Source organism: Leucoraja erinacea, chromosome 25, assembly GCF_028641065.1.
Source record: "Leucoraja erinacea ecotype New England chromosome 25, Leri_hhj_1, whole genome shotgun sequence".
NCBI lineage: Eukaryota > Metazoa > Chordata > Chondrichthyes > Rajiformes > Rajidae > Leucoraja > Leucoraja erinaceus.
Window position 1 is genome coordinate 28,395,470 of NC_073401.1, and position 26,143 is coordinate 28,421,612.

The 26,143-nt window shown below is 49.6% G+C and overlaps 1 protein-coding gene across 1 annotated transcript in view; it reads left to right on the forward strand.

Moving 5' to 3' along the window:
• The window catches only part of LOC129709196 (unconventional myosin-XVIIIb-like), a 157,749-nt gene that overhangs the window by 42,046 nt on the left and 89,560 nt on the right, over positions 1–26,143 (forward strand). Inside the window, exons 6-15 of the mRNA XM_055655387.1 lie at positions 657–833; positions 1,279–1,480; positions 2,424–2,566; positions 3,819–3,919; positions 5,986–6,049; positions 7,654–7,798; positions 14,942–15,109; positions 16,484–16,574; positions 17,455–17,644; positions 20,352–20,432. Coding sequence (XP_055511362.1) covers positions 657–833; positions 1,279–1,480; positions 2,424–2,566; positions 3,819–3,919; positions 5,986–6,049; positions 7,654–7,798; positions 14,942–15,109; positions 16,484–16,574; positions 17,455–17,644; positions 20,352–20,432 — 1,362 coding nt within the window. The remainder of the gene's footprint in view (positions 1–656; positions 834–1,278; positions 1,481–2,423; positions 2,567–3,818; positions 3,920–5,985; positions 6,050–7,653; positions 7,799–14,941; positions 15,110–16,483; positions 16,575–17,454; positions 17,645–20,351; positions 20,433–26,143) is intronic.

Sequence of the window (26,143 nt, forward strand, 5' to 3'; positions counted from 1 at the left end):
GTCAATGGATATTTTTAAGGCGGAGATAGATTCTTGATTAGTATAGTTGTCAGGAGTAATGGGTCCAAGGCAGGAGAATGGGGTTGTGAGGGGAAGATAGATCAGCTACAATTAAATGGCGGAGTGATGGATAAATTCTATTCCTAGAACTTACAAACGTACCATGAACTTACTATCCAACAGGCTAAAAGGGATAGGGGAAATCGATTGTTTAAGAAGGAACTGCAGATGTTGGAAAATCGAAGGTACACAAAAAGGCAGTCTGAAGAAGGGTTTCAGCCCAAAACGTTGCCTATCTCCTTCGCTCCATAGATGCTGCTGCACCCGCTGAGTTTCTCCAGCATTTTTGTCTACCGGGGAAATGGACTACTATCCTCCCCAAGGCTGCATTTTATACTTCAGAATCTCGAGGGTTCCTTCAGCTCAATGTCTTGCAGTAGATTTAGCCCTGACTCTCAGCCCCAGAGACCCCAGTTCGATCCTGACCACGGCTGCTGTCTGTGTGGAGTCTGCACGTTCTCCCCCACCGTGTCCTGTGTGTGGGTTTTTTTCCCGTGATCTTCGGTTTCCTCGTGGACTTATGAACCCGTGGCGTTGCAGAGACAGGTTGGTTGTCTAACTCTGTTGTGGTCTGTACCCCCCCCCCCCCACCCCAGGTGAACCCGTCCAGGTTAAATTACGCGGAGGACCTTGCTCAGCTCACCCACCTGAACGAGTCCAGCGTTCTTCATGTTCTCCAGCACCGTTTCGGCTCGCAGCTGGTCCACACCAAGGCCGGGCCTGGTCTCCTCATCATCAAGCCCTCGGGCACCGTGGCCAACTATTCCGGGAAGGTAAGTCCGTCTTCCTGCTCAGATTTTCTTTTTTTTTTGTTGTATTTTTTAAAAAACGTATTTTTTAAGAGGGGACCTCATTGAAACATATAAGGTTGTTAAGGGCTTGGACACGCTAGAGGCAGGAAACATGTTCCCGATGTTGGGGGAGTCCAGAACCACAGTTTAAAAATAAGGGGCAAGCCATTTAGAATGGAGACGAGGAAACATCGCGGAGAAATCCCACGCATGACACGGGGAGAACGTACAGACTCCGTACAGACGGAACCCGTGGTCGGTATTGAACCCGGGACTCCCGCGCTGCAAGCGCTGTAAGGCAGCAACTCTGCCGCTGCGCCACCGTGACCGCCCCCATGCTACTCCAGCGTTTTGCTTCTATCTTCGGTGTAAACCAGCATCTGCAGTTCCTTGCTACACAACCTCTCCCTTTCTACTGTGTGTCCAGCTGTTTAGGTGCAAGAGGAAGGAGGGACTGCCGCCGCACGTTTTCGGGGTGGCGCAGAAAGCCTACTGGGACATGTTGGAGCACCGGAGAGACCAGAGTATCATCCCCCTGGGGTGGAGCGGGGCGGGCAAGACCACAAGCTGCCAGAGTGCGCTGGAGTACATCGTGGAGGCCGCGGGCAGTGCCAGCCCCTCTGTGACAGGTGAGAGGAGAAGTCTCACTCACGGCACGGTGGCGCAGCGGTAGAGTCGCTGCCTCACAGCCCCAGGTTCCATCCCGACTACAGGTGCTGTCTGTGTGGAGTTTGCACGTTCTCCCCGTGACCTGCATGGGTTTTCTCCGTGGGTGCTCAGGTTTCCTCCCGCACTCCAAAGACGTGCCGGTTTGTAGGTTAATTGGCTCGGTATAATTGTAAAATTGTCCCTCGTGTATGTAGGGTAGTGTTAGTGTGCGGGGATCGCTGGTCGATGCGGACTCGGTGGGCCCAAGGGAATAACGTTTAGTGCAAGATAAATCCAGTAAAATCCGATCAAAGATAGTCCGAGGGTCTCCAATGAGGTAGATAGTAGTTCAGCACTGCTCTCTCTCTGGTTGTGGTAGGATGGTTCAGTTACTTGATAACAGCTGGGAAGAAACTGTCCCTGAATCTGGAGGTGTGTGTGCGTTTTCACACTTCTGTACCTCTTGCCCGATGGTAGAGAGGAGAAGAGGGAGTGGCTGGTGTGCGACTCATTCTTGATGATGCTGCTGGCCTTTCCGAGGCAGCGTGAGGTGTAGATGGAGTCAATGGGGCCTCTGGCGCTGTAAGGCAGCAACTCTACAGCAGCGCCACCGTGCCACCCTGTTCTCTGTAAAATGCTGCATGGGAAGGAACTGCAGATGCTGGTTTACACCGAAGGAGGACGCAACGTTGTGTAGCTCAGCGGGACAGGCAGCGTCTCTGGGGAGAAGGAATGGGTGGCGTTTCGGGTCGAGACCCTTCTTCAGACTGTGTCTATCTGCAGCATGTAAGGGGCTGCTTGTCGTAGGTTGATGGCAAGAACAGGCAAACGCTTCAAAGCAGAAGCTCTTCTCAATAATGTAAACAAATGTGAACTTTGATTGCCAAGGGATTAACGCTGGTCCTTTCCCCCATTTTAATGCAGTGGAGAAAATCCAGGCGATGTTCACCGTTCTCCGAGCGTTTGGCACGGTCCCCGCTCCGCGGAACAACCACACCACTCGATTCTCAATGGTGGCATCCCTGGACTTTGATCAGATGGGTCGAGTGTCATCAGCCCATCTCCAGGTAGGCACGGCCATGATTGCCATTGAGGGAGTGCAGCGTAGGTTTACAAGGTTAATTCCCGGGATGGCGGGACTGTCATATGCTGAGAGAATGGACTTGTACACTCTGGAGTTTAGAAGGATGAGAGGATATCTCATTGAAACATATAAGATTGTTAAGGGCTTGGACACGCTAGAGGCAGGAAACATGTTCCTGATGCTGGGGGAGTCCAGAACCAGGGGCCACACAGTTTAAGAATAAGGGGTCGGCCATTTAGAACGGAGACGGGGAAACACTTTTTCTCACAGAGAGTGGTGAGTCTGTGGAATTGTCTGGTGGAGGCAGGTTCTCTGGATGCTTTCAAGAGAGAGCTAGATAGGGCTCCTAAGAATAGCGGAGTCAGGGGATACGGGGAGTAGGCAGGAACGGGGTACTGATTGGGGATGATCAGCCATGATCACATTGATTGCCGGTGCTGGCTCGAAGGGCCGAATGGCCTCTCCTGCACCTATTGTCTATTGTCTATTGCCTACCTCTAAACTAAACTAAACTAAACTAAACCAAACTCAACTACCGAGGGTGGGCTTTGTGGAAATTGGGGCAAATCTTTTTCAAGAGACTACAGGTTCTTGATTAGAACGGGGTGTTAGTGTGCGGGGGGATTGCAGTCTGCGTGGAACGGTGAGCTCACATTTTCCACAGAGTGGTGAATCTGTGGGGCTCTGCCAGTCAGTGGATATTTTTTAGGCAGAGACCGACCTTGGTTCTAAGATTAAGAACGGGGAGTTAGTGTGCGGGGATTGGATAGTCGGCGTGGAATGGCAGTGCGGTGAAGGGCCGAAGGGCCTACTACCTATTTCTATGTATCTATGTTTCTAAAGTATCTCAAAAAACAAAAAAAAGATTACTTTTCTTCCTGACTGATCTTTTGTTTCTCTAGATAGACACAGAACGCTGGAGTAACTCAGCGGGACAGGCAGCATCGCAGGATAGAATGAAAGGGTGACGTTTCGGGTCGAGACCCTTCTTCAGTCTCGATCGGAAACGTCGCCCATTCCTTCTCTCCAGAGATGCTGCCTGACCCGCTGAGTTACTCCAGCACTCTGTGTCTTATCTTCGGTTTATGCCAGCATCAGCAGTTCCTTCCTGCACATCTGATGCTACATCAGACATTTCGTTGTCTCTGTACTGTACACTGACAATGACAATTAAAATTGAATCTGAATCTGATTGAATCTGAATCTGAATCTGATCTTTGTCCCCTGTATTTCAGACCATGTTGCTGGAACGAATCCACGTGTCTCAGCGGCCAGATGTTGAGGGAACGTTTAACGTCTTTCACCAGATGTTGGCGGGCTTGGACCCATCATTCAGGTAGCAAGCAAACATAGAGTCATAGAGTGATACAGCGTTGAACTGCGGCCCAACTTGCCCACACCGGCCAACATGTCCCGGCTGCACTAGTCCCACCTGCCCACGTTTGGCCCATATCCCTCCAAACCTGTCCTATCCATGTACCTGTGTTCAAGAAGGAACTGCAGATGCTGGAAGATCGAAGGTAGACAAAAATGCTGGAGAAACTCAGCGGGTGCAGCAGCATCTATGGAGCGAAGGAAATAGGCGACGTTTCGGGCCGAAACCCTTCTTCAGACTGTCCAACTGGTTCTGAAACGATGGGATAGTCCCCAGCCTCAACTACCTCCTCCGGAAGCTCGTTCCATACACCCACCACCCTTTGTGTGACAAAGTTACCCTTTGGATTCATATTAAATCTTTTCCCCTTCACCTTGAACCAATGTCCTCTGGTCCTCGATTCCCCTACACTGGGCTAAAGACCCAATCTATTCCTCTCATGACTTTGTATAAGATCACCCCTCATCCTCCTGCGCTCCAGGGAATAGAGACCCAGCCTGCTCAACCTCTCCCTGTAGCTCACACCCTCTAGTCAATGCAACAGCGTTGTAAATCTTCTCTGAGCCCCTTGAAGCTTTAAAACTTTTTTTCCCGGAATTGGGATGTGGCCACGGGTTTGATTGTGCGCTGAAATGGGAATGAGCAGTGGCTTGGTTTTGCAGTGAGTGACCACTAGGCAGCAGTGCAGGGCAGCAGTTTGTGAGTCGGGAGATGAGCTCTCGTGATTTTGATCTCTCTGAGGAAGGTGCAGTGCTGGCTACACACACATGCCTTTCTTCCTCCCGCTTATGTGCGCAGGAGCAGGCACACGCACGCGTCACGCGGTGCACACGTACGCGACCCGCTTGTACAGCATGTGAACACAAACACAACACGCAATGCCAGACACCCGCGCACACATAATACAACACGTGTACACATGAGCATCATACATTCACAAGACACACGAAGCACAGAACATGACATGCACACGGTACACGCACACGCTCACGCAATCCTGTAAATACAGTTCCATGCCATGCATGTGAACTGAGCTTCACTCACTGCACACAGTAAAGACAAGAGGTATTTGGCATGTGCACACGTGTACAGTATAGATAGGACTACAAATTTGACATGTTCACAGACACACAGAGACGCACACATATACACAGACAGACACACACACACACATGCACACACACACGCACACTCCTACACATACAGACCTACAGACTCACACCCACAGAGACAAACACAGTCACACACACATTCACACGCTGCAACACCATCACAATTGCGCACATGCACACGCAGACACATATTCAAGCAGACACGCACGCACACATGCACACCTACGGAGAAGCACGCACACACACATTCAGACGGACATGCACATGCCAGTGTATGGGGATGGCTGGTCAGTGCAGACTCGGTGGGCCGAAGGGCCTGTTTCTGCGCTGTATCTCTAAACTAAACTCTAAACTAAACTGAGCTAAACTAAACAAAACTGTTGTGCATTCGCCTACAATTCCACCCCTGCTCTTTGTTCAGTACAGTTTAAAGACACAATGTGGAAACAGGCCCTTCGGCCCGCCGAGCCCGGACCGGCCAGCGATCCCCGCACACTAACACTATCCTACACACACTAGGAATAATTTACATTTGCACCAAGCCAATTAACCCACAAACTTTGGAGTGCGGGAGGATACCAAAGTTCTCGGAGAAAACCCACGCAGGTCACGGGGAGAACGTACAAACTCCGTACAGAAACGTTGCCTATTTCCTTCGCTCCATAGATGCTGCTGCACCCGCTGAGTTTCTTCAGCATTTTTGTCTATCTCAGGTTAATTGACTCGGTAAATGTAAAAAATATTGTCCAGTATAAAAACGGCCCAACTTCCAGTATAGTCCCTGGTGGACTATTCGGAAGGTACAAGGTACAAGGTCCAGGGAACCCGGGTCTCTGGCGCTATCAGGCAGCAGCTCTACCCGCTGCGCCACCGTGCCGCCCAGGACTTATTAACTCATTGTGTGTTTGTTTACAGGACTGAGCTGCACCTGCACCACATGGCGGAGAGCCACCTCTTCGGGATTGCGGCCTTGCCCAATGTAAGTGAGCCCCAGACCATGCCTGTCCACGGGTCACCTGGTGCCCGAGCCAGACCCGTCCTGCTGTAGGCTACACGGAATGTAGAGGCGATGCGGCATCGGACCCCACGATCCAACCTGCCGTCTCTATTCCCCGTTCCCTAGTTCAATTTAGTTTTAGAGATACAGCGCGGAAAACCAGGCCCTTCGGCCCACCGAGCCAGCGCCGACCTGCGATCGCCCCGCACGCTAACACTACCCTACACACACACACACACACACTAGGGACAATTTACATTCACAGCAAGCCAATTAACCTGAAGAAGGGTTTCGGCCCAAAACGTTGCCTATTTCCTTCACTCCATAGATGCTGCCTCACCCGCTGAGTTTCTCCAGCACTTTTGTCAACCTACAAACCTGTTCGTCTTTGGAGCGTGGGAGGAAACCAGAGATATCGGAGAAAACCCACGCAGGTCACGGGGAGAACGTACAAACTCCGTACAGAGGGCACCCGTAGTTAGGATCGAACCCGGGTCTCTGGCGCTGTGAGGCAGCAACTCTACCGCTGCGCCACCGTGCCGCCCTACTTTCAAGTAACCCTGTTGTGGGAAAGTGAACGGCAGAGTGGGAGAACTTACGGTACAACTAGCGTGAAGATTGACACAAAAAGCTGGAGTCACTCAGCGGGACGGGCAGCATCTCTGGAGAGAAGGAATGGGTCGAGACCCTTCTTCAGACTTCTTCTTCTGAAGAAGAAGGGTCTCGACCTGAAACGTCACCCATTCCTTCTCTCGTGTGATGCTGCCCGTCCCGCTGAGTGACTCCAGCTTTTTGTGTCAATCTTCACGCTAGTTCTACCGTAGGTTTTCCCACTTGAAAGTAGGGCAGCACGGTGGCGCAGCGGTAGAGTTGCTGCCTCACGGTGCCAGAGACCCGGGTCCGATCCTAACTACGAGTGCCGTCTCTACGGAATTTGTACGTTCTCCCCGTGACCTGCGTGGGTTTTCTCCGCTGAGTGACTCCAGCTTTTTGTGACTATCTTCGGTTTAAACCTAACATTTGCAGTTCCTTCCTACATAGAACTAGTGGGAACGGGTGATCGTTGGGCGGCGTGGACTTGATGGGCCGAAGGGCCTGTTTCCATGCTGCATCTCGAAACTAAACTTAAATTGTTTTATTGTCATAAGTCCCAGATAGACCAATAATTCTCACCTGCAGCAGCACAGCAGAAAGTAGTGGGTTCAATCTAAGTGTGAATGGAGACCAGGACAGTCTTTCTACCAGATTCAGATTACATTCAAAAAAATTGTCATTGTCATGTACAGTACAGAGACAGTTAGATAGTTTAAGGATAGAAAAGCGACATAGCAAGTGATTTGAATAAAAAAAAACGAATAAATGAAGGGGGGTGATGGCAGAGAGGTACGTTGTGTTTAGTAAAGTGACAGGAGATCATTAAAGAAGCTGTTCCTCGACCTGCTGGTTCGGCAACGTTAGAGACCTGTAGCGCCTCCCGGATGGTAGGAGGGTAAACAGTCCATGGTTGGGGTCAGATCAAGTCCTTGGCGATGCTGAGCGTCTTTCTACCAACTTAGGGCGTGACGTTGCTGTTTCCTCTTCATCAGGTGGAGGGGAAGCAGAGAGCATCGCAGGCATTCAGCAAACTCCTGGTCGCCATGGAGACGCTGGGATTCAAGATGGAGGAACAGAGGGCCCTCTGGCATGTCCTGGCGGGCATCTATCACCTGGGAGCGGCCGGAGTGTGCAAAGGTAACTCGCTGAAGAAGGGAGACGCAAAAAGCTGGAGTAACTCAGCGGGTCAGACACCATCTCTGGACAGAAGGAACGGGTGACGTTTTTTTAGGTCGAGCATCGCCCATTCCTTCCCTCGGTCTGACCCGCTGAGTTACTCCAGCATTTGGTGACTATCTTCAGTTGTTTCCTACACATTACTGAAGAATGGTCTCGGCCAGAAACGTCACCCATTTCCTTCGACTCCAGAGATGCTGCCTGTCCCGCTGAGTTACTCCAGCTTTTTGTGTCCAGCTTCGGTTTAAACCAGCACCTGAAGTTCCTTCCTACACACTGCAGTCCCAGCCCCAGGCTTGTGCAAGGAACACAAGAATTGTCCATGTCCCCCACACATCAAACCTCGTCACTGAAGCTCAGCTCTTGATTTGGTTCCTCACTAACTATTGCATGCACATGACCAATGCATCCTTCATCTTACATGCAGCATCGAACATAGAAAGGTAGAGCACGGGCACAGTTTTGTTTAGTTTACAACAGGCAATAGACGCAGGAGTAGACCATTCGGCCCTTCGAGCCAGCACCGCCATTCAATGTGATCATGGCTGATCATCCCCAATCAGTACCCCGTTCCTGCCTTCTCCACATAGCCCCTGACTCCGCTATCTTCAAGAGCCCTATCTAGCTCTCTCTTGAAAGTATCTAGAGAACCGGCCTCCACCGCCCTCTGAGACAGAGGACTCCACAGACTCACAACTCTCTGTGTGAAAAAGTGTTTCCTCATCTCCGTTCTAAATGGCTTACCCCTTATTCTTAAACCCAAGGGTTTCGGCCCGAAACGTTGCCCATTTCCTTCGCTCCATAGATGCTGCTGCACCCGCTGAGTTTCTCCAGCACTTTTGTCTACCTTTGATTTTCCAGCATCTGCAGTTCCTTCTTAAACACGTTGGCAAACAGCATGAATATTCTGATGATTCCTACCATGGCTGAATCACCTTAGACAGATTTATAATTGTTGACGTTTCTTGTCTGAAAATAAAACAAGATGTTCCCTCTTCTGGGCGGTTAAGGGGTTGGAGATTTATAACTCTATATATCTTCTGTGCTTTGGCATTTGAACGTTTTTTTTCTGGAACTTGGCTGCATGGATAGGAAGGCTTGAGAGGGATTTGTGACCAAACGCAGGCAGGTGGGACATCTGGTCCGAACAAGGGTCTCGTCCTGAAACATCACCTATTTATGTTCTCCAGAGAAGCTGCCTGGCCCAGCATTTTGTGTCTATCTTTTGTACAAACCAGCATCTGTAGTTACTTCCTGCACTGTTAATCCAAAGAAATGATTTACTTTTAATGGCGTGAGTGTGTTTGTGTATGTCCGTGTGTGCGCACGCTCATGTGTGTGTGCGCACATTGGTGTGCACGTGTGAGTCCTGTCTGTGTCTGTGTGCGTCTGCATGTGTGTCTCTTTGTGTGGCTGTGGCTGTGTCGGTGTGCGTGTGTGCGCACGCATGTGTCCGTGTGCGTGTGTAGGTGCATGTGCATGCGTGTGTTTGCGAGTGGCTAGCATGGGTGCACGTGTGTGTGCACGCATGTGTGCGAGCTTCTGTGTGCGTGCTTGTGCTCCCGTGCGGGTGACCCTGTGTGTGCGCGCTTGTGTGTGTGCATGCATGTGCATGCTCCCGTGCGGGTGTCCCTGTGTGTGCGCGCTTGTGTGTGTGCATGCATGTGCATGCTCATGTGCATATGCGCGTATATGAGCATGCGCACATTTGTGTCTGCCTGAGTGCGCATATGTGTAGGTGTGCATGTGTGTGCTCGCTTGTGCGTGTGCATGTGTGGGTGCATGTGTGAATGTGTGTGTGCGCGTATGTGTGCGTGCACTCGTGTCTGTCTGTGCGCGTGTGTGTGTGTACACGTGGTGTGTGCGTGTGTGTGCGTGCGTGTGTAAGTGTACGTGTGTGTAAGTGTGTGTGTGCGTGCGTGCAGTACAGCCAGTACAAATCATTGGTTGCTTCCAACATTGTAACTGGTAATTGGGTACAAAATGTCCCAGTGCCTGAGCGGTGCCTGGATTGATTGGTTGGGAAGATTAATGCTGCTCTACACTGGCAGAGGAAGAAGTCTTGTTTTTGCAGTGGGGCAAAGCTTCAAACATGTAGTGTCACTACACTAACACTAAGCGTTTTTTATTGGAAACACAAGAGCCTGCAGTTGCTTTGAATCAAAACACAAACTGCTGAACAAACTGAGTGAGCCATGGGGCATCTCTGGGTGGAAGTGGACAGGCGATGTTTCAGGTTGGGACAATTCTTCAAGCTTATTAACAATCTTCCACCCACTCCATGAAAATACCTCCATCACCTGTATTTACCGATCACATATGCAGCCTGAAGAAAATCCTGAACCGAAACGTCACCTATCCATGTTCTTTGGAGATGTTAAAATTGAATCTGAATCTGAATCTTTGGAGATGCTGCCTTAGGACCCAGCACAGTGGCGCAGCGGTAGAGTTGCTGCCTCACAGCACCAGACACCCAGGCTGGACCCTGACTATGGGTGCTGTCTGTACGGAGTTTGCACGTTCTCCCCGTGTCCTGTGTGGGTTCCTCCGGGTGCTCCGGATTCCTCCCACACTCCAAAGCCGTGCAGGTTTGTAGGCTAATTTGGCTTTTGTAAATTGCAAATTGTAAATTGTCCCCAGTGTGTGTGTGTGTAGGATAGTGTTAGTGTGCGGGGATCGCTAGTCGGCACGGACTCGGTGGGCTGAAGGGCCTGTTTCTGCGCTATATCTCTAAACTAAACTGTGAGCACATTTTGGAGGTGGGTGCGGGGATGATGATTAACTTGGCTGCTTTCCCCTGGATGATGAGGGCATCTAGGGCATTACTGGAGCTGTGCCCATCCATGCCAGCAGTGGCCTGATATTGCCTCATTGCAGAAGGTTCCAGCTGACTGCCCACTGTCTCTCCGAGTTATGCTGTGATCTGTCGGCATTAGTTTAATTTAGTTTGGAGATACAGCGCGGGAACAGTCCCTTCGGCCCACCGAGTCCGCACCGCCCAGCGATCCCCGCACGCTAACACTATCCTACACACACTGGGGACAATTTTACATTTACACCAAGCCCATTAACCTACAAACCTAAAGGTCGTTGGAGTGTGGGAGGAAACCGAAGATCCCAGAGAAAACCCACGCAGGTCACGGGGAGAACGTACTAACTCCGTACAGACAGCGCCCGTGGTCAGGATCGAACCCGGGTCTCTGGCGCTGTGAGGCAGCAACTCTACCGCTGCACCACTGTGTCGCTCTAAGTTTTCTCAATCTTAAATAACTATGATCCACCTTCATTGTATTTTCCATCAGAAGGCAGGGTGGCACAGTGGCACAGCTGGTAGAACTGCAGCCTCACGTTGCCAGTGGGGATGTGGGAGGAAACTGGAGCACATGGATGTGCGGGGAATGGAGGGATATTGATTATGTACGGGCTGATAAGAGTTGGTCTTGGCATCATGTTCGGCACACACATTGCGGGCCGAAGGGCCTGTTCCTGTGCTGTACTGTTCTATATTCCGTTTTCCAGCCTCCTTTGTTCTTCAGCGTTCAAGTTACTGAAGTAGGTTGTGATTAGGGTTGCCAACTGTCCGGCATTAGCCGGGACATCCCATATATTGGGCTAGATTAGTTTGTCCTGTACGGGACCGCCCTTGTCCCGTATTTGACCGCTGCTACTCGGGTCGAGGGGACTATGGGGTCGGAGCACCGCGTCCGGCCCCGTCTCACCCGTCCCGACGTGGTGCAGCCCATGGAGTGCAGCAGCAGCACCTCGCCCGTGGCCCCGTCGGTCGGTCGGTTGGCAGCCCGGGCCAGCTGTCCGACCTTCGGACCTTCGCTTACCGCCACCACCCCTCCTTCTCACGGCCAATCATGGGTTCACGAGTTGGACGGGGCGCCGGACTTTGCGCGCGACATCGTGCGGCCTGGGGCCAAAACTCCTCAGCTGGCCCCTCCCCCGGCTGGGCTTTGTGTACAGTCCAGCACCCGGGGCCAACTCATCATTCACCCAGCCACGGCCGAGTCGGTCAACGGATTGCCGTGGGGAATTTGTCCCGTATTTTGACCTTTTGTCCCTGATTTGGGAGTGGGAATGTTGGCGACTCTCGTTGTCATCCAACCAGTCAGTTTGCCCTCTAATGTCGACTCCATCCATCTGCGATGTTGTGCAGTGTTTCACAGTCTGCGGCCAAACCTCACACTCTCTCATCTTTAGTCACGGCCTTGGTTTCCTTCAGTCTTGTTGCTGCATGGCTAGAGGCATGAATGAGTTGTTGCGATTTTTCATCACTGCTACTTAATTTATTCCGATTAACCTTGGTGTTTCCAAAACTCTGGGAGCAGCATCGACAGTGAAGAGTCATTAGCTTGAGGTGTTCCTCTGCAAATCTGCTGGCAGATTGTTGGTGGTGTCTTAGTCAGAGAATGTCCTAATTAGTTTAGTTTATTGTCACGTGTACTGAAGTACAGTGAAAAGCCTTTGTTGCGTGCTAACCAGTCAGCGGAAAGACAATACATGATTACTATCGAGCCGTCCACACTATACGGATACATCATACTGGGAATAACGTTTAGTGCGAGATAAAGTCTGATCAAAGATAGTCCGAGGGTCAACAATGAGGTAGATAGTAGTTCAGGACCACTCTCTGGTTGTTGGTAGGACGGTTCAGTTGCCTGATAACAGCCGGGAAGAAACTGTCCCCTGAATCTGGAGGTGTGTGCGTTTACACACTTCTGTATCTTTAGCCCGATGGGAGAGGGGAGAAGAGGTAGTGGCCGGGGTGAGACTGGTCCTTGATGATGCTGCTGGCCTTGCCGAGGCAGCGCGAGGTGTAGATGGAGTCAATGGATGAATGGTTGGTTTGTGTGACGGTCTGGGCTGCGTCCACCATTGGCTGCAATTTGCTGCGGTTGTGGATGGAGCTGGTCCAAAACAAAGCTGAGATGGCCCATTTTTCGTCACGTGTGTGACCAAAAATATGAAAAATTGTGGAATACACCCCTTCTAATTCTAAAAGCCTGACAGGTATATTGTTTTGTGCTGTATATATGACCTATTATCGTTTTCAAAGTTTATCAAGTGAAATTTTTATGACCAGCTGACAATGTTTGTTTAGGGTCAGAGGTGAAATATGACTGGCCACGTGTGTGACCTCACACGGTAGCATTTTGTTTTCATAACTCAGTTTTATCTTACAAACTCTTGCGCATTTTAAAAAGCTAGAACGTTCATATCTTTAGCCGACATGCTGTATCTTTAGCGTTCTGTAGGTAGGAAAATAGCAATGAATAAGATTCATCTTCTACGATAGTTTTTTTTTAATGTGTAATTCTGTGATGCCGTCTGGGCACGCGTGTGACATTCCGGTTCGCTTTCCGAAAGAACGGCCCCGATGCTTCCCGGAAAAAAAAAAAATGCTTTCCGCGGCGCATCTGTAGAAGTTGGGGAGAGTTGTTGGGGACATGCCCAACTTCCTAGCCCTTTCTAAGGACCTGGACACACTGCAGCAGAGCCACAGTTGTGCTGCTGCCGATCGGAACGCCTGTTGAATGTTTAGTAGAGTGTTAAATTTGTTCATGATATATGTATTTTTATTTCTATTTATTTTTAATGCACACTGAATGGACACTGGTTGAGCAACGTTTTTTTGTTTCCTCTGGGTATGTGAATACTCAGGAAATGACAATAAAGATATACAATACAATACAATACAAGTAGGAAGGGGGCGGTGTGCTCTCTTGGTGGTTGCTTCAACATGGGTGGTCCAGGAGAAGGTGCTGGCGATTTTGACTCCGAGGAATTTGATGTTTTCAACCATCTCTAGTTTGCTAATCTTTCGGAATCGGCAAAGGGGCCGGTGGCCATTTGAGTGAGCAAACGCAACCAGAAGCAGGCGAAGGCGTTTCGGACTGTAAACGCCTATCTCACCAGGGACTAACGCTACAGAACGTTTTTCCTTCCACTATTTATTATGTAAAAGAATATGTGTGTTATGATTGTGTTTATAATTTGTTTGGTTGTTTTGTTGTTTGTCTTTTGCACAAAAGTCCGCGAGCATTGCCACTTTCATTTCACTGCACATCTCGTATGTGTATGTGACAAATAAACTTGACTTGACTTGAACGTGCCGGAGTAACTCAGCGGGTCAGGCGGCATCTCTGGAGAACATGGAGAGGTGTCGTTTCGGGTTGGGACCTATCCTCAGACTGATTGTGGTGGATGGGGAGGGGGGGGAATAGACAAAAGGTGCAGGAGTAGGCAATTCGGCCCTTCAAGCCAGCACCGCCATTCAATGTGATCGTGGCTGATCATCCACAAACAGTACCCACAATGGGATGTCAGGACTGTCTTATGAAGAAAGACTAGACAGACTTGGTTTATACTCTCTAGAATTTAGGAGATTGAGAGGGGATCTTATAGAAACTTACAAAATTCTTAAGGGGTTGGACAGGCTAGATGCAGGACGATTGCTCCCGATGTTGGGGAAGTCCAGGACAAGGGGTCACAGCTTAAGGATAAGGGGGAAATCCTTTAAAACCGAGATGGGAAGAACTTTTTTCACACAGAGAGTGGTGAATCTCTGGAACTCTCTGCCACAGAGGGTAGTTGAGGCCAGTTCATTGGCTATATTTAAGAGGGAGTTAGATGTGGCCCTTGTGGCTAAAGGGATCAGGGGGTATGGAGAGAAGGCAGGTACGGGATACTGAGTTGGATGATCAGCCATGATCATATTGAATGGCGGTGCAGGCTCGAAGGGCTGAATGGCCTACTCCTGCACCTAATTTCTATGTATCTATGTTTCTACCCCTGTTCCTGCCTTCGCCCCATACTCCCCTATCTTTACGAGCTCTATCTAACTCTCTCTTGAAAATATCCAGAGAATTGGCCTCCACCGCCCTCTGAGGCAGAGAATTCCATAGATTCACTACTCTCTGGGTGAAAAAGTGTTTCCTCATCTCCGTTCTAAATGGCACACCCCGTATTCGTAAACTGTGGCCCCTGGTTCTGGATCCAGGGGCCTGTTTCTGCGTTGTATCTCTAAACTAAACTGAAGAGTCGCGTCACGATCGAACACTGAAATATTCTCTTGTTTATATTTTTCATCTTGTCCAGTTGGCAGGAGGCAGTTCATGAAGTTTGAATGGGCACAGAATGCCGCTGACGTCCTTGGATATGAACTGGAGGAACTCACCACTGCTGTGTTCAAACATCATCTCAAGCAGGTCATTCAACAGGCGACCGGCAAGGTTAATCCATCCAGCGCAGCAGAGAGCACTACAGGTACCTGCCATTCAGCACATACTTCAAACCACTTTTATACTTCAGGCCTGTGTCGAAAGAAGCTGCATGGAATGGATGTGGAGAGGATGTTTCCACTAGTGGGAGAGTCTAGGACGAGAGGTCAATGCCTCAGAATTATAGAAACATAGAACACAAATGCAGGAGTAGGCCAGTCGGCCCTTCGAGCCAGCACCGCCATTCAATGTGATCATGGATGTTCATCCAGAATCAATACCCCGCTCCTGCCATCTCCCCATATCCCTTGATTCGTCTGTGGAGTTCTCTGCCTCAGAGGGCGGTGGAGGCAGGTTCTCTGGATGCTTTCAAGAGAGAGAGAGATAGGGCTCTTAAAGATAGCAGAGTCACGGAATATGGGGGAGAAGGCAGGAATGGGGTACTGATTGGGGATGATCAGCCATGATCTCATTGAATGGCGGTGCTGGCTCGAAGGGCCGAATGGCCTACTCCTGCACCTATTGTCTATTATCTATTGGTAAACATCCTCTGCACCCTCTCCAAAGCCTCCACATCTTGCCCGTAATGATTCCTTTAGTCCTAAGACCTATAACTTATTCTCTCTTGAAAACATGCAGCGAATTGGCCGCCACTGCCTTCTGTGGCAGAGAATTCCACAGATTCACAACTCTCTGGCTGAAAAAGTTTTTCCTCATCTCAGTCTTAAATGGCCTACCCCTTATTTTTAAACTGTGTGGCCCCTGGTCCTGGACTCCTCCCAACATGGGGAACATTTTTCATGCATCTAGTCTGTCCAATCCCTTACCAATTGTATATGTTTCTATAAGATGCCCTCTCATCCTTATAAAATTCCAGTGAATACAAGCCCAGTCATAGGCTCAGAATTAGAGGACGTCCTTTTAGGAAGGAGATGAGGAGGAATTTCTTCAGTCAGAGGGTGGTGAATCTGTGGAATTCATTGCCACAGAAGGCTGTGGAGGCCAAGTCAATTTACCATTCACCAAGTCACTAGGGGCAATTTACAGAAGCCAATTAACCTGCAAATCTGCATGTCATAGGGGTGTGGGAGGAATTCAGAGCACCCGGAGCACAACCCACGCAGGTCACAGGGAGAACGTGCAAACTCCGTACAGACAGCACCCATAGTCAGGTTCGAATAGTCAGGATGGAACCCGGGTCTCTGGCGCTGTGAGGCAGCAGCTCTACCCGCTGCGCCACCGTGCCGCCCGGGATTTCAAGCCATGGTTTGGAATCACAGGAGAGGCAATCCTTGAGTTTGGAAAAGCAAGAACTGCCGTGGTGCCTTTTCATCCGCGGATGGGATTGAAATCTGTAGTGGGGTGCACGGTGATAGATGCTGTGCCTGGTATTCAACCCTTCCCTCTCTGCTGCCCTCAGCTCCTCGGTTGACCGGTGAGGAGTGTGTGGAAGGGATGGCTGCTGGATTATACGAAGAACTGTTTGGCATTATTGTCATGCTCATCAACAGGTAACAAAGTCATCGAGGACCTGGGGTGGAGGGTCCTGCACCGAGGTGTTGGCTGCAGCCGGTTTCTCTCGCGGTTCACAGACCCGCCAGCCGCCTGCCATTTTAGCGAGCTGGGAGAGTCTGTGTACCACGTGTACATGGAGTGTATGAGGCTGCAGCCCCCTGTTCCAATATCTAAAGGGGCTGCTCCTCGCCTTCTGGCTGCACTTCACACCCACCACCCTCATCTTCGGACACCCCTGTGCGTAGGGGAGAGGGGTTTGGGGCTGAAGATGTCCTGGTCGGGTTGCACCTGGGCCTGGTCGTTGCTGCCTCAAGTGCAGACTTGTGGGCCGAAGGGCCTTTCTGCATGCTGAAATAAACTGAACTGAACTAAACTAAACTAAACAGAGCTAAGGTAAGGTCAGGTATGCTCAGGTAAGCTCAGTTATGCTCAGGTAGACGAGGCTAGACTAGTTTTAGTTTTAGAGATACAACGCGGAAACAGGCCCTTCGGCCCTCTGGGTCCGTGCCGACCAGCGATCCCCACACTTTAACACTATCCTACACCCACCAGGGTCAATTTTCACATTTACCGAGGCAATTAACCTACAAACCAGTAGGTCTTTGGAGTGCAGGAGGAAACCGAAGGTCCTGGAGAAAATCCACGCAGATCACGGGGAGAACGTGCAAACTCCGTACAGACAGCACCCGTGGTTGGGATTGAACCCGGGTCTCCGGTGCTGTAATCGCTGTGAGGCAGCAACTCTACCGCTGCGCCACCGTGACCCCCCCTGTAGACTAGAGACTGCAGTAAAGTATTTATTGTTCAGCTGCCCACTGCACACTAGCGTACAGGATGAGGTGTTGGTGAGTTGACTCTAGGCTTTGCATTCCGCAGGTCATTTTCTTCCCAGCAGTTGTCGCTGACCTCCATCATGGTGCTGGACTGCCCGGGCTTTCAGAAGCCGGGCCGTGGGCAGGAGCGAGCTGCGACGTTCCAGACCCTCTGCCACAACTATGCGCAGGAGCGGCTGCAGGCCTTCTACCACCAGAAGGTCTTCGTGTCTCAGCTGGAAAGATACAAAGAGGTGACTCGACTAATATTGCATGTTGTATTTATGTATTGTTTCAGAGATACGTCGCGGGAACAGGCCCTTCGGCCCATCGAGTCCGCACTGACCAACGATACCTGCACACACTGACACCACACACGCACGCACACACGCACACACACACACACACACACACACACGCACACGCACACCCCCACACACGCACGCACGCACGCGCACACACACACACACACACACACACACACACACGCACACACGCACGCACGCACGCACACACACACACACACACACACACACACACACGCACGCACACACACACACACACACACACACACACACACACACACACACACACACACACACACACGCACACGCACGCACACACACACACACACACACACACACACACACAAGACGATTTTACATTTTATACCAAGCCAATTGATCCACAGGGCTGTGTGCTCAGCCCTCTCCTCTACTCCCTCTTCACCCACGACTGCATCCCAAAGTACGGATCCAACGCCATTATTAAGTTTGCTGACGATGCCACGGTAGTAGGACTGATCAGCGACAACGATGAGTCAGCCTACAGGGATGAGATCCAGCACCTGACCACCTGGTGTGCCAACAATAACCTCGTCCTCAACTCCAAAAAGACACGGAGACGTCGACTTCAGGCAGACCAGAGGAGGCAGTCATACCGCCATCCATATCAACGGGACTGAGGTGGAGCGCGTCTCCAGCACATAAATTCCTCGGAGTGCATATCTCGGAGGACTTGTCCTGGTCCCTCAACACCTCCACACTGATCAAAAAGGCACAGCAGCGCCTTTACTTCCTTAGGAGGCTCAAGAAAGCCCACCTGTCCCCCCAGATCCTGACCAACTTTTACCGCTGTACCATAGAGAGTATCCTGACCACCTGCTTCACGGTATGGTACAGCAGCTGCACTGCTGCGGACAGGAAAGCACTACAACGGGTGGTGAAAACCGCTCAGCACATCATCGGTGCCCCGCTCCCTGCCATGGATGCCCTCCACCGAAAACGGTGTCTGAGACGGGCTGGGAAGATCATCAGAGACCCCTCACACCCTAACCATGGACTGTTTGCCCTCCTCCCATCAGGGAGGCGGTACAGGAGCCTCAGGTCACGTACCAGCAGGATGAGGAAAAGCTTCTATAACAACACAATCACACTGCTGAACTCGGAGTCCCGAAGATAGATTTCTCTGGTCCCTCCGTCCCCCTTTGTTTAATCATTCTGTATTTCCTGATTATTCTGTATCTTCTCTCTTTCTATTTTTTTCTTGTTTTTTCTCTTTATGTACAACTACTACGGACTGACGCAAAACTGCATTTCGTTGTACTGATACTTGTATTTGTGCGATGACATTAAAGTTGAATTGAATTGAATTGAATTGAAAAAAAACCTGCATGCCTCTGGAGTGTGGGAGGAAACCGGAGGTCTCAGAGAAAACCCACGCAGGTCACGGGGAGAACGTACAAACTCCGTACAGACAGCACCCGTAGTCGTGATCAAACCGGGGTCTCTGGTGCTGTAAAGCAGCAGCACTACCCGCTGCCCAACCGTGCCGCCCTCTGTAATGGGAAATTTCAGAAGGGTCATTAGAAGCAATGGTCAACGGTGCTGTGTAAGAAGGAACTGCAGATGCTGGTTTACAACGAGATAGACACAAAATGCTGGAGTAACTCAGTGGGACAGGCAGCATCTCTGGAGCAAAGGAATAGGTGACGGTTCAGGTCGAAGCCCTTCATCGGTCTGATGAAGGGAGTCGACCCGAAACGTCACCCATTTCTTCTCTCCAGAGATGCTGCCTGTCCTGTTGAGTTACTCCAACATTTTGTGCCTATCATTGATTTAAACCAGCATCTACACGTTGTACATAGGCACTTAGATACATATTAAATAAGCATCTCAGATACAGTACAAATGTATAGCAGAGGTACACTGAGACAGTATACAGAGTCTCCAGATTTGGTGCCAATTTTAAGTCCCGGTTGTTGTAGGTGTAGAGTTCCTGACCTGACCAAGAAGGCCCGTTGCCCTGGCAACGTTGTAGGGCCGGCCTAGCATGGTCCTGTCCTAACTTTACACTGTGAGCTGGTTCCTCAGTGAGCAGCTACTCAGTGCCAATTCGAATCCTCTGGGCTATTAAAAGACACAGAATGCTGGAGTAACTCAGCGGGACAGGCATCATCCCTGGAGAACATGGACAGGTGACGTTTCAGGTCCAGACTGACCTTATTGGACTTGTGCAAGCTGATGAGACGTCCAAGTTAGTTTGCTGTTAGTCATGGAGTCACAGTGATACAGTGTGGAAACAGGCCCTTCAGCCCAACTCGCCCACACCGGCCAACATGTCCCAGCAGCATTGGTCTTTTGTAAAAACCATGAAAAGTCAAATGATGCATATTCAAACACTGAAGTCATGAAACAGGCCCTTCGGCCCAACTTGTCCATGTCAGCAAAAATGCTTCATCTAAGCTGGTGGCTTTTGACAGTGTTCGGCCCAAATCCCTCTAAACCTGGTTTGGACAGGATCGAACCCGGGTCTCTGGCGCTAGAAAGGCAGCAACTCTACCACTGCGCCACCGTGCCGCCCATGATGATGATCTTAAGTTTACTCACTAATCGTTAAGTTATATATTATTATTAACGTGCATATTAATTTAATTAACATAGATGTCAATTTGCTCAACAGGAAGATGTTCAGTTGACCTTTGACATGGATGAAGTGTCCCCCCTCGCTACGGTGTCAGTCATCGATCAAACGTCAAATCTGGTAAGAAAAGTAGATAGTTTCCCATGGGGTCTGATACGGAAGGGATCGGTGTCGACTTGGTTTAGTTTAGTTTGGAGATACAGCGCGGAAACAGGCCCTTCGGCCCACCCAGTCCGTGCCGACCAGCGACCCTCGCACACTAACGCTATCCTACACACACTAAGGACAATTTCGAATTTTACCAAGCCAATTAACCTGCAAACCTGTACGTGTTTGGAGTGTGGGAGGAAGCCAGAGCACCTGGAGAAAGACCACGCAGTTCATGGGGAGAAGGTACAAGCTCTGTACAGACAGCACCCGTGGTCAGGATCGAACCCGGGTCTCTGGCGCTGTGAGGCAGCAACTCTACCGCTGTGCCACCGTGCCGCCCTGGTGCAGACTTGGTTTTGGGGGTAAAGCCGCATTAGGTCCGTGTGGGTCAGTTCCACACTACATACTCCAACGTTATTCCCATGATCATGTATCTGTACACTGTGAACGCCTCGATTGTAATCATGTATCGTCTTTCCGCTGACTGGTTAGCGCGCAACAAAACCTTTTCACTGTACCTCGGTACACGTGACAACAAACAAAACTCAAACTACAACTTTGGCACCAAAAAGTTAGTTGTCCCCAGTGCGTGGGATAGTACCAGTGTACGGGGTGATCGCTGGTTGGCATTGACTCTGTGGGCCAAAGGGCCTGTTTCCGGGCTGTATCTCCAGATTCTAAAGATCAAAAGCCCTGTCCCACGGTGCGAGTTCATTCCAAGAGCTCTCCCGAGTTTAAAAAAAATCAAACTCGTGGTAAGCACGGAGAATGAACGTAGCAGGTACGTCGGAGCTCGGGGACGTCTCTTAGCGCTAACGGCAGGTACTCGGGAAGACTCGCTAACGGCAGGTAAGCACGGGAAGACTCGTGAAGATTTTTCAACACATTGAAAAATGTCCACGAGAGCCCCGAGTACCGACGAGCGGTCATTACCATAAATCTCCGAGTTCGAATCAGGGCAAACTCGGGGAGAGAGAGCTCTTGGAATGAACTCGTACCGTGGGACAGGGGTTTAAACGTACAAAATGACCCAATTATTCTGTCTTTTTTCTTCAACTAGAAATGTTTTACGAGGCGTAAACTTCTTCACAAATATCTGCAGTGCCACTGCCTGAAGCGATATGAATTGATTTATCAAAATGCACAGTGCAGTCATTTGGGAACATGGACTGCACTATAACAAAACCTTCAAAGCTTTCTGTAGCTATGATTAATAGAAATTGTCAGTTCCATTTCCATTCACAGTGTACAGATACACGATAAAGGGAATAACGTGGCTCGTGCAAGATAAGATCCAGTAACCTTTACAATCCAGTAAGCCAATTACTTTACCTGCACGTCTTCTGAGTGTGGGAGGAAACCGGAGCACCTGGAGAAAACCCACATGGTCACAGGGGAGGACGTACAAACTCCATACAGGCAGCACCAATAGTCAGGATCGAACCCGGGTCTCTGGCGCTGTAAGGCAGTAGGGCTTAGAGCTGCTGGGCTTGTATACTCTGGAATTTTGATGGATGAGAGGGGATCTTATTGAAACATATAAGATTATTGAGGGTTTAGACATGCTAGAGGCAGGAAACATGTTCCCGATGGCGGGGGGAGTCCTGAACCAGGGGCCACAGTTTAAGAATAAGGGGTAAGCCATTTAGAACGGAGATGAGGAAACACTTTTTCACACAGAGAGTGGTGAGTCTGTGGAATTCTCTGCCTCAGAGGGCGGTGGATGCCGGTTCTCTGGATACTTTCAAGAGAGAGTTAGATAGGGCTCTTAAAGATAGCAGAGTTAGGGGAGATGGGGAGAAGGCAGGAACAGGATACTGATTGTGGATGATCAGCCATAATCACATTGAATGGCGGTGCTGGCTCGAAGGGCCGAATGGCATACTGCTGCACCTATTGTCTATTGTCTATAGTCTACCGCTGCGCCACCGTGCTGCCCTACTTGGGGCATGTGTAAGCAGCAATGGACCATCCCTGTACACTCAGTACCTTGTGATAAACACAGATGCTGTAATGTGCTCAAAACATGTGTCAAAGATTTGTAGGAAGGAACTGCAGATGCTGGTTGTCACTGAAGATAGACACAGAATGCTGGAGTAACCCAGCGGGACAGCCGGAGAGAAGGAATGGGTGACGTTTCGGGTCGAGAGCGTCTGAAGAAGGGTCTCGACCCGAAACGTCACCCATTCCTTCCATCCAGAGACGCTGCCTGTCCCGCTGAATTATCCAGCTTTCTGTGTCTATAAGTAAAGGACTCATTTTTTTTATCTTCTCGCTAATGCTTCAGCTATTTATTTAGCAATCTGTGAACTAAATAGAAAAAGAATTCACACCTTCTCTCGCACGAGCCGAGGAGAGATATATGAATTCGGTGGGGAAAAAAGAGAATCCATCAAAACGTTTTGATTCACACACAGAATCCAGCGGGGATAAATGTGCTAATCGCTCTGATCAATCATGTTCTGGCTTAATAGAGACGTGTGGATCACTCCATATGATGATGGGCTCCACAATCTTTCATCCATATCCTGTATAGCTTTAGTTTTGTTTAGAGTCAAGAGTGTTTTATCATCATGTGTCCCGGATGGGACAATGAAATTCTGACTTGCTGCAGCACAACAGAATATGTGAACATGTAACCTATTTATTAGTATTAGTGTGCTGCAAGGACATCTGAATTTCCCCTGAAAAAGGGATTAATAAAGTATTTATTATAATAATAATAATAATATTAATAATAATAATAATAATAATAATAATAATATTAATAATAGTAAGAAAAAAAAAGTTCAATAAGTAACAAATATAGTGCAATAATAATATGGTATTTTACAGTTCAGAGCTTGGAGCTTATTTGCTGTTAGAAACATAGAAACATAGAAATTAGGTGCAGGAGTAGGCCATTCGGCCCTTCGAGCCTGCACCGCCATTCAATATGATCATGGCTGATCATCCAACTCAGTATCCCGTACCTGCCTTTTCTCCATACTCTCTGATCCCCTTAGCCACAAGGGCCACATCTAACTCCCTCTTAAATATAGCCAATGAACTGGCCTCGACTACCCTCTGCGGCAGAGAGTTTCAGAGATTCACCACTCTCTGTGTGGAAAAAAGTTCTTCTCATCTCGGTTTTAAAGGATTTCCCCCTTATCCTTAAGCTGTGACCCCTTGTCCTGGACTTCCCTAACATCGGGAACAATCTTCCTGCATCTAGCCTGTCCAACCCCTTAAGAATTTTGTAAGTTTCTATTAGATCCCCTCTCAATCTCCTAAATTCTAGAGAGTATAAACCAAGTCTATCCAGTCTTTATTCATAAGACAGTCCTGACATCCCAGGAATCAGTCTGGTGAACCGTCTCTGCACTCCCTCTATGGCAAGAATGTCTTTCCTCAGATTTGGAGATCAAAACTGTACGCAATACTCCAGGTGTGGTCTCACCAAGACCCTGTACAACTGCAGTAGAACCTCCCTGCTCCCATACTCAAATCCTTTTGCAATGAAAGCTAACATACCATTCGCATAATAATAATATAATCGCATAATAATAGCCTGATGTATGTGGGGAAGAAGCTGTTCCTGAACCTGGATGTTACAGTTTTAAGTCTCCTGTACCTTCTTCCGGATGGCAATGGTGAAATGAGTGTGTGTTGGCCAGGGTGGTGTACAGTGAAAAGCTTTTGCTGTGTGCTATCCAGTCAGCGTTCTGTTCTGGTCGTGAATTTTTAGCTTGGTTCAGTTTTACTTTTCAGAGATACAACACGTGACCCGCGTGGGTTTTCTCCGGGAGCTCCGGACTCCTCTCACACCCTAAAGACGTACAGGTTTGTAGGCTAATTGGCTTGGTGTAATTGTAAATTGTCCCTAAAGGGCGTAAGACGGTGCCAGTGTGCGGGGATATTTGGCTGGCGCGGCATTCCCGGCCAGCTGTCCGACCTTCGGACCTTCGCTCACCACCGACACCACCACCACCCCTCCCTCTCACGGCCGATCATGGGTTCATGAGTTGGACGGGGCGCCGGTCTTTGCGTGCGATGTCGCGCAGCCCGGGCCAAAACTCCTCAGCTGCCCCGCCGGCTGGGCTTTGTGTGCAGTCCAGCACCCGGGGGCCAACTCATCATTCACCCAGCCACGGCCGAGTCGGTCAACGGATTGCCGTCGGGAATTGGTCCCGTATTTTGATCTTTTTTTGTCCCTTATTTGGGAGTGGGAAAGTTGGCGACCCTGGTCGAGACCCATCTTCAGACCTCCTTACCTTTTCGTCACCTTTTCAGCTTTGCAAGAAGGTTTATCTTGTGGAAATGGAAATATTTGTGGACAGTTCAGGACGAGGTTCTGACGCAATGTGGGATAAAGTGCTGAATATTGATCAGCGCCTCTCTCTCCTTATCAATGGACTATCAATACATTGATTCCTATAGCAACAATGCGAGCACAGTTGTGAAAATCTGAGCTCCTGTAATCTCATACCAATTTCTGAGCCGTGGCTTCAGACTGGACCCCCATCCCTTCACAATGATGCAGACAGAGGAAGGCCACATCTACAATGCATGGCTTGCTGCTCAGGTCTACCTTGCTGCCTGGTTTAGTTTACAAGTTCACTGGTTCATACGTCAGGGTAGAATTAGGCCATTCGGCCCATCAAGTCCACTCCGCCTTTCAATCCTGGCTGATCTATCTCTCCCTCCCAACCCCATTCTCCTGCCTTCTCCCCATAACCTCTGACACCCGTACTAATCAAGAATCTATCTATCTCTGCCTCAAAAATATCCACTGACTTGGCCTCCGCAGCCTTCTGTGGCAAAGAATTCCACAGATTCACCACCCTCTGACTAAAGAATTGTCTCCTCATATCCTTCCTAAAGGTACGTCCTTTAATTCTGAGGCTATGACCTCTAGTCCTAGACTCTCCCACTAGTGGAAATATCCCCTCCACCTCCACGCTATCCTGGCCTTTCACTCTTCGGTAAGTTTCAATGAGGTCTCCCCCTCATCCTAAACTCCGGTGAGTACAGGCCCAGTGCTGTCAAACGCTCATCATATGTTAACCCACTCATTCCTGGGATCATCCTCGTAATCCTCCTCTGGGTGGGACTGGTGTAGATGGGACGTGTTGGCTGGTCCTCGAGGATGTACCTAGTAGAGTGGATAGGGGAGAACCAGTGGATGTGTTATATCTGGACTTTCAGAAGGCTTTCGGCAAGGTTCCACATAAGAGATTAGTATACAAACTTAAAGCACACGGTATTGGGGGTTCAGTATTGATGTGGATAGAGAACTGGCTGGCAGACAGTAAGCAAAGAGTAGGAGTAAACGGGTCCTTTTCACAATGGCAGGCAGTGACTAGTGGGATACCACAAGGCTCAGTGCTGGGACCCCAGCTATTTACAATATATATTAATGATTTGGACGAGGGAATTGAATGTAACATCTCCAAGTTTGCGGATGACACGAAGCTGGGGGGGGGGGCAGTGTTAGCTGTGAGGAGGATGCTAGGAGGCTGCAAGGTGACTTGGATAGGCTGGGTGAGTGGGCAAATGCATGGCAGATGCAGTATAATGTGGATAAATGTGAGGTTATCCACTTTGGTGGCAAAAACAGGAAAGTAGACTATTATCTGAATGGTGGCCGATTAGGAAAAAGGGGAGATGCAATGGGACCTGGGTGTCATGGTACACCAGTC